The sequence below is a fragment of the Cyprinodon tularosa genome, unplaced genomic scaffold (genome assembly GCF_016077235.1).
Source record: "Cyprinodon tularosa strain WSP-4 unplaced genomic scaffold, ASM1607723v1 ctg202, whole genome shotgun sequence".
In the NCBI taxonomy this organism is placed as follows: Eukaryota; Metazoa; Chordata; class Actinopteri; order Cyprinodontiformes; family Cyprinodontidae; genus Cyprinodon; species Cyprinodon tularosa.
Window position 1 is genome coordinate 1,238,536 of NW_024038744.1, and position 14,099 is coordinate 1,252,634.

Consider the following 14,099-nt stretch of genomic DNA (forward strand, 5'->3'; position numbering starts at 1 on the left):
CATGGATGTCTCCTTATTTGGTTCTGGCCTGAACTTTTGTCACACCCCGAAATTGACATACAGACCAGCCCACTGGTTCCCTGGCCCAAGAACATGAATAGAGGTAAATGTAAGACATCAGTTAAGCTGTTTAGCCTACAGTTGGGTTTACAAGAATTACAAAGCAGGCAGTTTCTCGATTGAAAATTAGCCAGAACCACGGGCGTAAATGCAGTGTTCCAGGCTGCACGGAGACTTTCCAAGGATCCGAAGACTCAACATGCATGGATTATTTTTGTGTATCAAAAGATCCCTGCAAAGTTTGATGCTCAGCTGTTCATTTGCTCTAAACATTTCACCAAAGACAGCTTTCAAAATCTTGGACAGTTCAAAGCAAGATTTGCTAAACTTCTTTTACTGAAACGAGGGCTGTTCTGACCGTAAGGCCATCACAACCGCAACTTAAAAGTATTATTGTGTTGCTAAGCTTTTGATAGCAATGCTAGCATATCTAGGGTGACCAGATTTGGGTTTCCTTTGAGAAAAGGAGGACACTGTGTTTTTTAAAGGAATGGAACACGACCTGGAGAAGGTATTCTTCCCCCCCGCCTGCCTTACCAGGCAGAAGCACGGGGCCAACAGGGTCCAGGCTATCCAGGCATCACCGGGTCGGGTTCGGTCGCTTTGTTCCCCGCTGGCTGCCTGCCCCCGTCCAACAGGGTTCCAGGACCAGCCCCGGAGCTGACAGCTCAGTTCGAATGCCCGATGTGTTTCGACTACGTGCTGCACTGTATTTGACCAAAATCCTGGACGTTTTTTTAGGCATGAAAAGTAGAACACGTCCAGGAAAAAGAGGATGTCTGGTCACCCTACCATATCAACAATCTGGAGGTTTCAGTAAGTGAGTGCTTGTTGCTATGCGTCTTTGCTCAGTAACTTTGCTCATTGTAAACCAACCAATCAGCACACAGCTCATTTACATATTCATGAGCATACCATAAAAAGAAGAAAACATGTTGTTTCATTCTGGGGCTTTAAACCAGGCTGCATTAGGGCGCATAGAACAGCAAGTTTGCCATTTTCAGTCCAACCAACGTTACACACCCTATTCAGAGACCTGAAGGACCAGCACCAAATACCCTATATAATCATTCTATGACTGCTTTAAAGGAGTAAGCATACCAGCATAGAAAAAGGTGCCTGTTTCTAAGGATTCTATGTTCTTCAAATTAAAACCTACCTCTCTGATAAGCTAACCAGATGATCAGTCTCTAAAAGGTCTGAGATGTTATAAGAAGTTTCCCCATAAAAAGCCCTTAAAGTTAACACCGTTGCTTGTTATTGTTATTTTTAGGAGTTTCCTGCATAGTTTGGACCATCTGGAAAAAGCCATGGGTGTTTTTGTTAAGACAGGTTAAAAAAAAAAAGTTAAACGAGACAAATATATGGATAATCATTATATTATTTTCTTTGATTTGGTGAAAGCAAATATGCCTGACATCTATTTTAAATTTTCAGTCAGTTAAAGATCCTTCCGCCACCTACTGTGCTGGTTGTCAAATCACTCATGACAGTCTTATTTTCTATTGGTGGTGTGAATCTTGTCTATTAAAGAGTCTTCAGTAAATCTAATAGACACTTTACTAAGTTTGCCATGCCTTAAAATTGCCCTTAGTAACAATTTTCCCATTCTATGAAAGCCTACAACTAAAACATAACAATAGCTTCTGTCAATGCACTTTTAATAATTTAACAGTGTCGTACTTCAACTTTTCTGTACTGAAACACTGAAATTGTGAAATTTTTTATTCAAACTTGTGCCATATTTTTCTCATGTGAAAATATGCTTATACTGTAATGTTATATGTAACTTGTTGTTGTTGCTGTTTTTGGAGAATAAAATCAGATGAAAATTTTAAGAAGATTCTTCAAGGAAATTCTGTCTTTTTTATCTTGGCTGTTTTTTATACAAAGCGTCGGACTTCAACAGGTGCCTGTCATTTCACTTTTTATACCAGACCCATTCTGTTACAAAATGGAGCCATCTGCTGTTGGACTTCCCTGCATATCTGCCGTTTGTGTGCCGCTTCAAAATACCAGAGGTGAAAACTGACCTGAAACTTTAGGAAAGCATATATCAATAAGGACTGAATGGACAAAGAAAGTTACTCTTTTTTATTCTTACCCTAGATTCTAATACATGACACCAGGGTTTAAAATAGCTAATCTACTTCATGTTTATATTTAAAGAATTAAAATGCTGTTTTATGGTTTTTGCTCAGTCACACATTGGGTATAAAGTCCTTCCTCTGACCATATAAATAACCGTAATACACCAGGTCTAATAAAAAAAAAAAAAAAAGGTAGTGTTTTTTATTTGTAGGTATTGGTTGTAATTTGGAATTAAGATCCACCGATATTATACATCTCTCACATCTTCCAGTAAGGAATTTCCAGATGTTTAGCTCATGACAAATATATTAAGAGTTGACAGCAAAGATAATTGTTATTTTGATTTTATCAATGTGGTCACACTGCAAACTTACATGAAAACAAAAATCAGATAGAGAAGTTAGGAGAGATTGAATTGTACATAAAGTGTCATATCCTTAGTGGTGTTATTAAACAGGCAAGCATCTCAACATCTAGATCTTTGATGCCTTCCTATAGAGAAATAATGGCACAAAAATATAGAGAAATGTGTAGAGAAAGAGTAATAGCTTGCCATGATTGAATGTTGTGGAGGAACTGGCAAATTTATCCGATCAAAGAATGCTTTGATACCAAACAAAAATGTGGTGTGATATACGGGCAGTTCATTTTAGTTAGGTAGGTTAGGCTGAGGGGAAGCACTAAAACATGCAGGAGACCAGCTCTCCACAATGGGAATTGAACAACACAGCTCACAAACACATTTTGAACACACTCCTTACACCCTATCAGAATCAACAATAAAAAAATTTTTAAAGCAAGAAGGTTCCAATATTTCCGTAAGCTACAAAAAGCACCAATTCATTGTTCATTTTAATCAGCGGTTCACACCACTCAATTTTTGGCAACAGCAGGTGTTTTGTTTTTTACTCAATTTAAACAAAGAAAGGAAATTCAATTTGTGGACAAAGAGTGCAAACAGGGGTGGGGGGGGGGTGCTCGGTTTTATATCTAGCAGTTGTGCTTCTTTAGCTGTGAACTACAGCTGAAAGTTTGCAAACCTAACTTCTCTTCTGAGCGTCTGATTTTCATTTCTCTCTAAATGTTTTTATCTTTCAGCACAGCTTCTCAGTGATGCCTCTCTGCTCTGCAGCTGCTCTACATCCGCCACATACAAAACACTTTACAGAAAAAAGGCAAAAATGCTTATACATCTGTAGGCCTATTGCTTTTTGTCTCAGAGATGCACAGCAATAGTAAAATCCAGCTCCCATGACAATTTCTCTTTGCAAAAAAAGCACCCAGCCTGGTTGTAGAAGTAGGGTATCACAAAAAGCAGCTATTGCAAACTCTCTGAAGGAGGGTATGCAAAAAATAAATCCAGCATTTAGAGATTCACAGAGAGTGATGCTGATGCTGGGACACAATGATGCACAAACTTTCCATCAAAATAAGAGGAAGCATATTATAATGAAAGCAGCCCCGAGTGCAGCTTAGATTTGTTTATGTTCCAGACAACATAACTGACAATTCAAGTCTACTTAGTAAAAATGAGACAAGAGAAAAAAGGTGCACGTTCCTTAAACTAGTCAACAAGAAAGCAGAAACTGGTTGACTTAAGTCACATATTCAGAAGAGCAGATGCTTGTCATAGACAATGGCTAAAGGGATCATAAAAGGGAAAGAGATCAAGAAAAGTAGTCTTACTTTGAGTAGTCTTCATTATCCCGGTCACAGCGGGAGTCTTTGTGCTTCTCCCAGTCTTTGCCATGTTTACATGTGGTTAGTAAAATAATATCTTCCCCGTTGTGGATGTGATAGAGAGCGTTTCTTGTCTCTGAACCAATGCCGGTCAGGTATCGCTTCCCTTTAAAAACCAGCTGGTATTTCCTGGAGGGCGATGCGTCATTGAGTGTTAGATAACCCGTTGACCCTCCTTTAAGTGGGTGATCTTTGGAGAAGAGAGGGATGGATATATCAAAGTTTGGTCTGAAGTTGGCCACATCTGCACTGGCCTTTGCCAGCATCGATTGGCCCACTTCAAATCCCAAATCCTCTGAGTAGTCTGGCCAGGTACCCGAGTATAGATTAAATATGAGGTGGTTCCTGCCATCATTCCACGTTGGCAGGCTGTGGATGCGGGATCTGACGTTCTGTACGTACTGAGCTGAGAGCTGATCCCTGTCCAATGTGTCCACGGCCAGAATGAACAGACAGGCTCGGGAGGGGTCAGTGGTGTGGAAGCGAGATTCCCTGATGGAGGATAGGATCTTCTGGTAGGTCTCAGAGATCTCATCCCCTCTCTGCGGAGGGTAGATGTAAACCCTGAAGCCCGACTGACAACGTGAAAAGTCAAAACAGGTTTCCATGCGGCAACGCTTGTTCTTGTAGATGATATCTCGGATTGCCCTTCGTTCATGAGGAGAGGTGTGCTGGTGATGGAGCTGAGGGCTGTCCTCCTGCGTTAACAAACAAACACAGGTTGGATAATTAGATTTAAAAAAGAAACATAAGAAATGCCTTTATCATTTATCAATCTCTATAAAATTAGGATGATGTTTAACCAGCAGAAAATATCCTAAAGAAAGCAGGGAAAACAATGGAGCAGGTAGATTTCTGCAGGTGCAGACCCAGCACCACACTTGCATTGAGGTAGTGAACCTCAGTGACTCTGGGTGTTCATCTGAACAATAAAATGATCTGAAGTCAAAACACTGATCTTCTGGAGGGCAGGGGTAGCTACCGCATACCTTTCTGATGTGGGAGCAATATCTTACCTACAGTTGAAAGGAAGCAGTCTGTAAAGTTCATCATGAAAGCCAACTCTGTCCAAAGATGCCTCCTAAATCTGATGCAGGTGGTGCAAGAGCGAATGACTAAAGTATCTGCTCTGCAGATAGGTTAATATCTATCAGTTACAGAACTGATGAGCTCCTCCAATGAGAGACTGATGTACAACAATTTTCTCTGGTATTACAAGTTTGCCCTTATTGTAAAGACTCTTATTCTTGATTTGTGTTTAATATATTTTCATCTGTGTTTATCTGCATGCTTTAATTTGCCTATCACTTTGCTGCTGATTCATGTGAATTCTTTCACAGGAGGATATTTATATAAAGGATATTTACATTCTATTTTCAAACTGAGTTTATTTTCAGAGCTACTATTCTTTCGGATATATGTGAAAACATTTTCAAGGGAATTTTTTTTTTCTGGTCATCATTTTGCTATAAAGAGGCATTTATCAGAACATTTATTATTACATAAAGTCCAATTAAAAAGTACAAGGTCAAACTAAGTAATAGGGAAAATAAGAGTAGATAAAAGGAATGCCAAGTTTGAAAACAATCTTTTCAAATACTTTGTCAATAAGTCGAGACTCTCCATCCAAAATAAATCAAAAGAAGCTCACTTCAGAGTCCAGGAGCAAAAGTTTGGACGGAGCCATTTCCCTCAAGTTTTTTTTGACCTGGTCTTTGATAATGACAAAGTGTAGTCAGACATCCTTGGGGATTGAAATGGAATATATAGCTTTAACTTTTCATTTATATAGGTACAATATTGACCCTGCTGGGCTTAGGATTTGACAGGAATTTAAATATGAAAAGATACCTGGTGCAGACTTAAAAAAAAAATGATCTCCTCCTATTGGTTTTCAAAAACAACTGAAGGCATTCAAGGACTTTTTTGTTGTTTCATATAAAACTTTATATACAGACTAGAGGATATAAATGCATGAATACTCATCTCAAGTCTTTGTTTTCACACAAACCTTTTTAGTTTGCAAACATTTATTTAAGGATTAAAAACAACAGATTTTAAGTGTCATTCAGTAAAATCTTATTGGTTTAAATCAAGACTTAAACACCTTAAGTTTGGTTTGACAACCAAGTTAAAAAGTTCTATTCGTTGTCTGATCAGGGCGACCAATTCTGAGCCATGTTGAACCATAAGGTAAAATCTATGTTATAGATATATTTTTACGAAATACCAGGCTGGTGTTCCTTCTTTAAGAACTGTTAACATATAGTCATGAACCCTTAGTAAGTACACTAAACAATACACAGGCAGCTGTATACTGGTTTTGCCGCACTTCTTTAAAGTGTTGTTAGTAATTATCAAGCTTTCAACATAATCCTCTTTTAATCATCCAGTTTGCAATGATTCAGTAAATACTTTAAAGTTACAATCAGGAAATGATCAGACATTTTTTTTATTTTAGCAGAACAAAAAGATGCGACCCTTTGAGAGATTAATTTTGAGAGATTAATAATATCTGACTTTAAGCAAAGAATTCTGTGCATCCCCTTTTGCAAAAACTACATATCCGTTTTTCCTGGACGATAAAACAAAGCAGAGTCCAAGAAGGCCGGATACCAAGCTGGTATAAACAACATGTTTGCAAAAGACATTCATTTGGAAGTCTGTGTTTAATTAAAGTGAAGATTAAATCAGTCAGCCTTCCGTGACAATGATCTTCCCCATGAGAGATATTTATTGCAAAACTAAATGTGTTAATTGGCAATATGAAAATCTGTACCTCTGCCATAGTTTCCAACAATTTCATCAGTTCATTAGAGTGACCATTTAAGCAGAAAGGTGTATTTTACATTTACGGACCCTGCTGAGATTTGAACAAAATATTGTCTTTATGCAATCTAAAATTAGGCAGCATCCTCTTAACGATGTAGTTTAAAGCGTAAAATAACTACTAAGACAAAGAACACCTAATCAGGCCTTTTGAGGTAAATCATAGAAATTGTATGTATCTTTTAAAATACCAACCTTTACATGAATGTAAAAAGGTGAGTCATAATTAAATCATTAGATGCTGTATTTAGACCTGAAAATAATATACGTTTTATCTTGTAACATCATCTAATGATTATTTATACCTCTTGGGGTGGGGTGGTAACCCTGGACAGGTTTTTTACACTTTACTCCTTTTCAAAATTAATATAAAGATTAAAACTTGAACATCAGGTATCAGAAGCATGACAAAAAGGAGAGGGCACATTTTACGTTTCTGTGTTTAAAATTCAGCTGGGAAATATTCTGCATGGAGGTTAATATCCTCACTGTATTGGTTTGGTTGTTTTACCAAAGTTATACTTTTTTATCAGGTTAATTAATCAATCTAATGCTTTCCTTAGATCTAACAGCCCTACACTGGTTGCCTCTGAGATCTGGGATAGAGTTCTTCTAATCAATATAAAGCTGTTAATGACACCTTGCCTATCATTGAAGCCGTGTAATTACCACACAGCCCCACAAGACATCAGCACACAGTAGATGGAGGCATTTTAAATTTCCATCAGAACCTCAGTGTCCAAACTTAGAGGTTGTTAAGCTTCTATCCTATTACTTTAGTTTCAAATCCAGAATCTTTCTTAAAAGCCCTGTTCATTTCTGAGGAAAAGTTGTGTTTTTTTTGGCATTATATTATGTTTTTGTGTTTCTTATATATTTAACAAGTCTCTGATTTAATAATTGTACTTATTTACTTTTAATTATGTGCAAATTGTTAGTCTGTTTTACATTTTTTTTTGGCACATATTGCTCGTATTTTGCTCCCAAACCAACTGAAAGATGCTCTGAAATTTAAATTAAGGGGAATCTTATCACTCTTAATTCAAACTTCTAGATAAATAATTTGTGCATACATAGATATATGCAAATTTATTCATATGGTTCATCTGATAATTACATTAGGAAATTGTGTAAAACCGGGACAGTAAATGTTTCATAAATCATTATTTAGGGAAGGAAGGTATTAATGGAAGATTACTTGCAGCATTAGATTAGTTGAGTCTTTTTCTCTTTCATTGCTAAATTGATTATATCTGACCAGGGTAACACATTACAAGAAAAAGCAGTGGGAATTAATGCAAGTATCACTCACTAAAGACCTTCTTTAAGACAAATTAGATTAATATGACATGTCTGGACCATAAGGTGTGATATTCCAGGACATGTCGACCCTTATTCTGGATTTTAACCATGGACAAGAAGCATGTGTTGTTACCCATACGGTACATATAAACAGATGCAGGTATATAAGATCTTTTACTCATATTTTATTCAGAGGACCATGGAGTTCCACCTTGAAATGAAATGCAAACCAGAAGTGTACCTGATGCTGTAGGTGTGCTAATTAGAAGCTCAGACCTGGTGTGAGACTGAAACAGGATATAAGTTCAGCAAAACAATAAAGAGGTGTGAACTCTCACAAATCAAAACATTTACTTCCTTTCAGATTTCCTTTATTTTTTTCGTTTGTTTTTTGTTTGTTTGTTGTTGTTGTTTTTTTGGGGGGTTATTATAGATGCTTACAAGCACCAGAATAGAGGGATTTTTAAACACTACACCAAGACAAAAAAAAAGCAGCTTTGAGATTATTTCTTTAGGAGGAACAATATATACACACCAACTTGGATCTATGGGAAAATACATTATATTTATTAAAGGTGTAATTTACTGGGATTATCCAAAATTTTTGGTTCAGTCTCACAAGCAGCACCTGAGGCTGATTACTGTTTAGTCGGTAAAATCAAGCAATCACTCTTCTGACAACATACAGTTTTGCAAGCAAAGATCTTAAAAAGCAATACCTAATGGTAAAATTAAATCACTGATATTTAGAAAAAGGTAAGAATCCCCCACATAAAGCATTCCAGAAAACTCCATGAAGAGCCATTCACCACAAATGAAGAAAACTGGGAACAGTGGGGAATCATGCAAAAAGTGCCCATCCTACCATATCATAATTACTCCACTGTACTGCACTGATGACTCAGGTCACAGAAAACCCCAGAACAGGGCCTAAAGCAATAAAGATCATTGTGCATCATAAAATATATGCAAAAAGACAGAGAAATAGCGGCTCAAAAGCGAAAGCCTCAACTGAGCACAGTGGGAGGGTAACACCCTAAGAACTAAGGAAAAAAAGGTGATTTTTTTTGAACGGCAAACTGCTACATCCAGTGTGAAGCAGAAAAAGAGCATTATACACACAGTTAAACATGGAGATAGTAGTGTGTTGGTTCAAGATATGGAAAGATTATTGTAGCCGACTAACACATGAATAATGGCAGAAAATCAAGCATCAATTTTTTAAACCTGAGGCTAAGACATGCACATGTTATGAGCAAAATGTTAACAGTTTTGTGTAAACTGGACAAAAACCATCTTAGTGCTGCCGTCTTTGGGTTGAAACCTTACTACCACAGTAGAATTTTTCTCCTGGGTTCAAATTAGAACATGTAGCTGTCTTAGTCACAGCTACATGTTTAGTTTTGACAGCGCATTTGATTTACCTCAGAGCCTAGAAATGGGATGACATAAACTCTAGAGGTGAAAACTGACAGCGTTTCAGTTTGCTGCCGGTAGACGCTTGTACTCTCAGTTTTTCGTCTTTGGGCTCAATGGTCACTGTTACAACTATAACAATGACAAAGCAAGCACTGTTCTGCATTGTATTCTGATTAATAATTGAGCGAACAATAAAAAATCATCAAAGTCTGACACATGCCACCTTGGAGAGTCAGTCATTAGCGTGAGCATAACAAGCAATAATCATTTGCCTTCTTTGGGTATCTATTTAGTCATCTATTTATCAGCAAATATAACATTAATTTAGGTACTTAGATTTTTCGGTCAAATAAAATTTCTTTTCATGGACTTCACCCCTGCTTATTGCATTCTGCTCATGGACCTCTTGGCCAACCAAGTGAAGTCCACTTCACAATGAATCTCTGATTTTGGTTGAATTTTTAAAAAATTGTCTGGGGACAGGATTATGCATTTTCATTGGATTTAGTTATATCTGAATTTATGTGGGACAGTGATCAAAAGTAGACTAGCAAGCCCACCTGTGACTGAATCAAAACACAAAATGAGGGTTTTGTAGTGACCAACACAAGCTTTATATAATCTGATTGAGATGTTGAGAAATGACCATGAACAGAACATTTGGGGTTAATAACTATAAAGGAAGGGATTAAAAATAACCGGGCAAAAACAAATGGCCAAAATTCCTCCATAAAGTTAGAAAAATGCTCATTATTGTTTGTCATAAAACTCCTTCACAATCTAACTGGTTGAAAGGGGTTAACCTTTGGTACAGATAATTTTGAGTATTTTTTTCATCCCTTTATAAAGAGCCATTTCTCAAATACCTTTTGTCTGAATGAGCTAAAAGATTTGATTGTGACAAAATAGGAAAAAAAAATACGAGAAAACAGCATTATAGTTAAAAACGAATTACTAACTTCGCTTTGATTTTTAACCTTGGTCATTGTTTAAAAGCTTGTTTTAAATCAGCCTCTTTTTGCTCTTTATTTAAAATGAGTCCTTCTACCTCTTGTTCTCCTCCCTCCAGGTACGGTTCCAGCACCTCGATCAGCTCTGGCCAGCGTCTTGCAGGTCTGGATGGGAGTCTCTGGGGCAAGGGCTGGGGCTGGTAGAACTCCTGCCTCTGGTAGTAGTACTGGTAGTCCTGCTGGTGGTACTGGTGATACTGGGGAATCTGGGGATAATGGTATGACTGCTGCTGGAACTCCCCAATTTGCAGACCCCACAGGTAGATGAGGAAAAGTAGACCAACCACCACAGACACAAGCAGGTACCGCTTCTTGGCCTGCATGTGTGCTGCGGGATGAAGAAGGAGGAGGAGGTGGTGTGTCTCAGTGTGGGGAGAAAAAAAGGATGAAGAGAGAAATTTGGACGTTATGGAGGAGAGATGATGGCAAATAGATGAAGAAAGATGGAGGAAAAGGAACAAAATTGAGTACAAGGAAAATGATAAAGAGAGGGGTTTGAGGGAGTTGGATGTGGGACACTTCTCTATCCGCAGTTCAGCATTTTGAGATTTTTGGCGGTTACTGAAAGAAAAAGAAAAACTGAAACATTAATCAGAGGCTCAGTTAAAACTGTAGTTCTGATAAGATAATCTGCAAAGAAAAGATATTCTTTTAACTTTTTATTTGTAGATTGTAACACATAGATCTACACAGACAGGGTGTGATTTTAGTTGGATCCATTTCAAATCTATTTATGTGCAAAATTGCTTCTGCAAACAACTGTATAAAACTAAATAGATTAATATTGAAGTGCAACAAAGATAATGTGTAAATGGAAAACAAAAGAGAAAAAAACAAATCAATGAAGAAAGTCAATCTATGAGAATAAAAAGAAAGTAAAACTTAATATTTAAAAAAAAATAGTAGCCACAAAAATAAATACAAAGATAATAAATAAAAAAAAACATTATAAATGTTTCTTTGACAATTGAAGAAAAAAGTGATACAATTTTAAAATGAGAAATTTAAGGACTGATAAAGAAAATAAATAAATAAATTATTGATAGCTTTTCTTGATTTGATAATTTTTTTAATTCTTAAACTTTTATATGCTAGATTCCATCAGCTCTTTAAATCAAGCAGCTAAAACAGATTCATACATAAATGACTTTATCAACTTTTCTACCGCATTTTTTGTTATTTGTTTTGTGCAACCTGATTTTGGTTTTCAACCTGGAAAACTATTCTGTTAAATAAATTGTAATATTCCAAAACTTGTGTTAATTTTGCAACAGTTTTTCTTTGCATGGAGATAAAGATGAACTTACCTGTTTAAATAAAACTGCTATGGTTCCAGGGCGGATCTGGGTGTTTGCTGCTCTCCCCTCCAGCCTGAGCAGGGCTCCACAGATGGGAAACACATTCTCCATTAACCTGCTGAATTACACATCCATTCACGAACTCTCGGACCTTTAATAAACCCACGTGTAGGAGCGCATCACTAAGCTCAATGTACAGCAAGAAACCAAACAGGGAGCGCTGTTTCCATCCTCCACCGCAAACTTTTCTCCACCAAGAAGGAACCCCGCTGAGCGCTCCTCATCTGTCTCCAATCTGAAAACGCAGCTCCGTTTGAAGGGCAAGAACTTGCAAGCAGCATCCATCCAGAATCAACACAGCATCCCCATCTCCAATCAGCCTCTCCACCATCCCCTCCTTCCAGGAAAAACACCAGCAAACTTTGGATGGATGGGAATCCGCGCTCCTCCACCTGTGCGCCGCGCTGACATTTAATAGGGAAACATCGCCGCGTCAGGTGAGTTAAGAGAGATAACCGTCAATAAAATCCCCTTAAGAGGCGACTTCAGGTCCAAGTGAGCGGAAGGCAGACGGCAGTTCTGTGTGAGATGAAAGTAAAGCACCAGATAAACCTCAGCGGTGTTTACGCGCGTTCTGGTGAGTCGCTCCTGGCTGAGCAGCGCTTTCCAGCTGCCCTCCACGTTTCCATGTTGACATCCTCAGCTGGATCTGCGCTGCAGCATCAAGCAGCATCAGCAGCATCCTCCTCCAGCAGCAGAGGTGGCAGCAGCGCTGATAAGCCAGACAGCAGCGGGCTGGGGGGGGGGGGGGGGGATGAACGGGACGTCTGCTGGCTCCGATAAGGTATTAGAGCTCACCATTTACCTACACTGGCCCTGTTTACCTATTTACCAGCGAGTAAATATTAAAAAAAAATAAAATAAAAGCAAGACATATTTGACTTAAAACACAACAATAAGTTTTGCCTCTATTTATTAATTTATCTATAATATTTTTTTTTATTTAATATCATTGTCTGTGTCTGGATGTTTCACTTTAAATCCGTTATAATACAAAACTTAACTAATGAGGGTGGTCAAATCTGTGCATGTCAGGCTGGAGTATTTTTTTGCATCTTATAATTCTTGATATGTAATTCTCAAAACTTAAATAAAATTATTCACATATAGCTGGCAGCTGAAAGGTTAGTGGATCCACATCTAGAGACAATAAAAGGGCTTTGCTTTCCAGAACCCAGGAGTCCTATTTTTTTTTTTTAAATGCAAAGGAACTTTTGTAATCTGCCTACTAAAAGATGTTTGTTTTAAATTTCAGCAACATGTTTTTAATTTGCCCGGAGCTTTATTTATGTATGTCTATATTTCATATAAATACAGTAATATCTGAAAAAAAATTCTAATTAATTTCAGAGAAGGAGGCGATGTCAAATCATGATCCGCCAATTGTTGTATCAAATAGCGCCATCTTGTGGCCATAGTTTTATTTCTAGGACTCAGAAAATATTAAGCACACTAAAAACGTATAGAGACTGACAGAAATCCCGTTTTGAAACTCTACAGATTACGTTCTGTTATATCTATCTCACAAATTGTTATTTAAAAATGAATCAGAATAATGAAAAACTAAATAAAGTAAGTTGTCAGTGAGATAGTATTCTTGCCATAGACTCTCATTGTCAGTGTTCTTGATCCCTGTGCTTCTGAGTTATCACTTTTACTTTGTGTCATATTCTATCATCCTTAGAAAGTAGTTATTTATCTAATTTTGCTCCAGAACAGGGTACTATAGATATTTTTATGCCATTCTTTACTATTTAAAGCAAGTTTTGGACAAACTGGACGACTCCACTGAGCAGTGGTCTCTGTGATGCATCGTCATCAGCCTCGAAGAGAACTAATGGTAATGATCACCTTCTTGTTTCAAGATTGTGCTTCTTTCCTCAAGCCCAAACAGTCTGACTAAAAATTATTAGAATAAATAAACATCCATGTCATGCACTGTAACCAAAGTATTTCCAACAGCATTTAAGCGTACCTTTAATATTTGCATTTCCTTGCTTATTTGTAAACTAATTGACACCAAGCCAGCTTTTTAAAGTCTGCCTCAATTGATGAGAGCAGAAACAGACATTTCCTTGCTGCCATTTCTGAGCAAGCTCTGCACTGGCGTTCAGCATTTGTCCAGAGTCAAATTCTTAACAGACCTGTAAGACAGCATCTAATACATAAAAACAACTTTTCGATTAAATGTATTTTAATAAGCTTAATTATTGCATTACATCTGCTCTCTCTTCCATACAACATAGTGTCATTATATTGGTAGCAACATCAGGAAAGACCGATAATTAAA

The 14,099-nt window shown here is 37.4% G+C and overlaps 1 protein-coding gene across 1 annotated transcript; it reads right to left on the reverse strand.

Moving 5' to 3' along the window:
• Window positions 1-3,833: 3,833 nt before the first annotated feature.
• Window positions 3,834-12,516, reverse strand: LOC119783340 (exostosin-1-like). Its single transcript, XM_038284813.1, has 3 exons — window positions 11,759-12,516; window positions 10,490-11,012; window positions 3,834-4,589 (listed from the first exon to the last, which is right to left on the reverse strand). Exons 2-3 carry the CDS (start codon window positions 10,772-10,774, stop codon window positions 3,834-3,836), a joined length of 1,041 nt encoding a protein of 346 aa, XP_038140741.1. The 5' UTR covers window positions 10,775-11,012; window positions 11,759-12,516.
• Between the last annotated feature and the right edge of the window lie 1,583 nt (window positions 12,517-14,099).

What these genes read in the sequence shown, in the direction of transcription:
- LOC119783340 (XM_038284813.1), bottom strand. Translation starts at nt 10,774, where the DNA reads ATGCAGGCCAAGAAGCGGTACCTGCTTGTGTCTGTGGTGGTTGGTCTA. An exon ending in TGGAGGGAGGAGAACAAGAG is followed by an intron (nt 4,590 to 10,489) that starts GTAGAAGGACTC and finishes TTGTTAACGCAG; the next exon opens with GAGGACAGCCCTCAGCTCCA.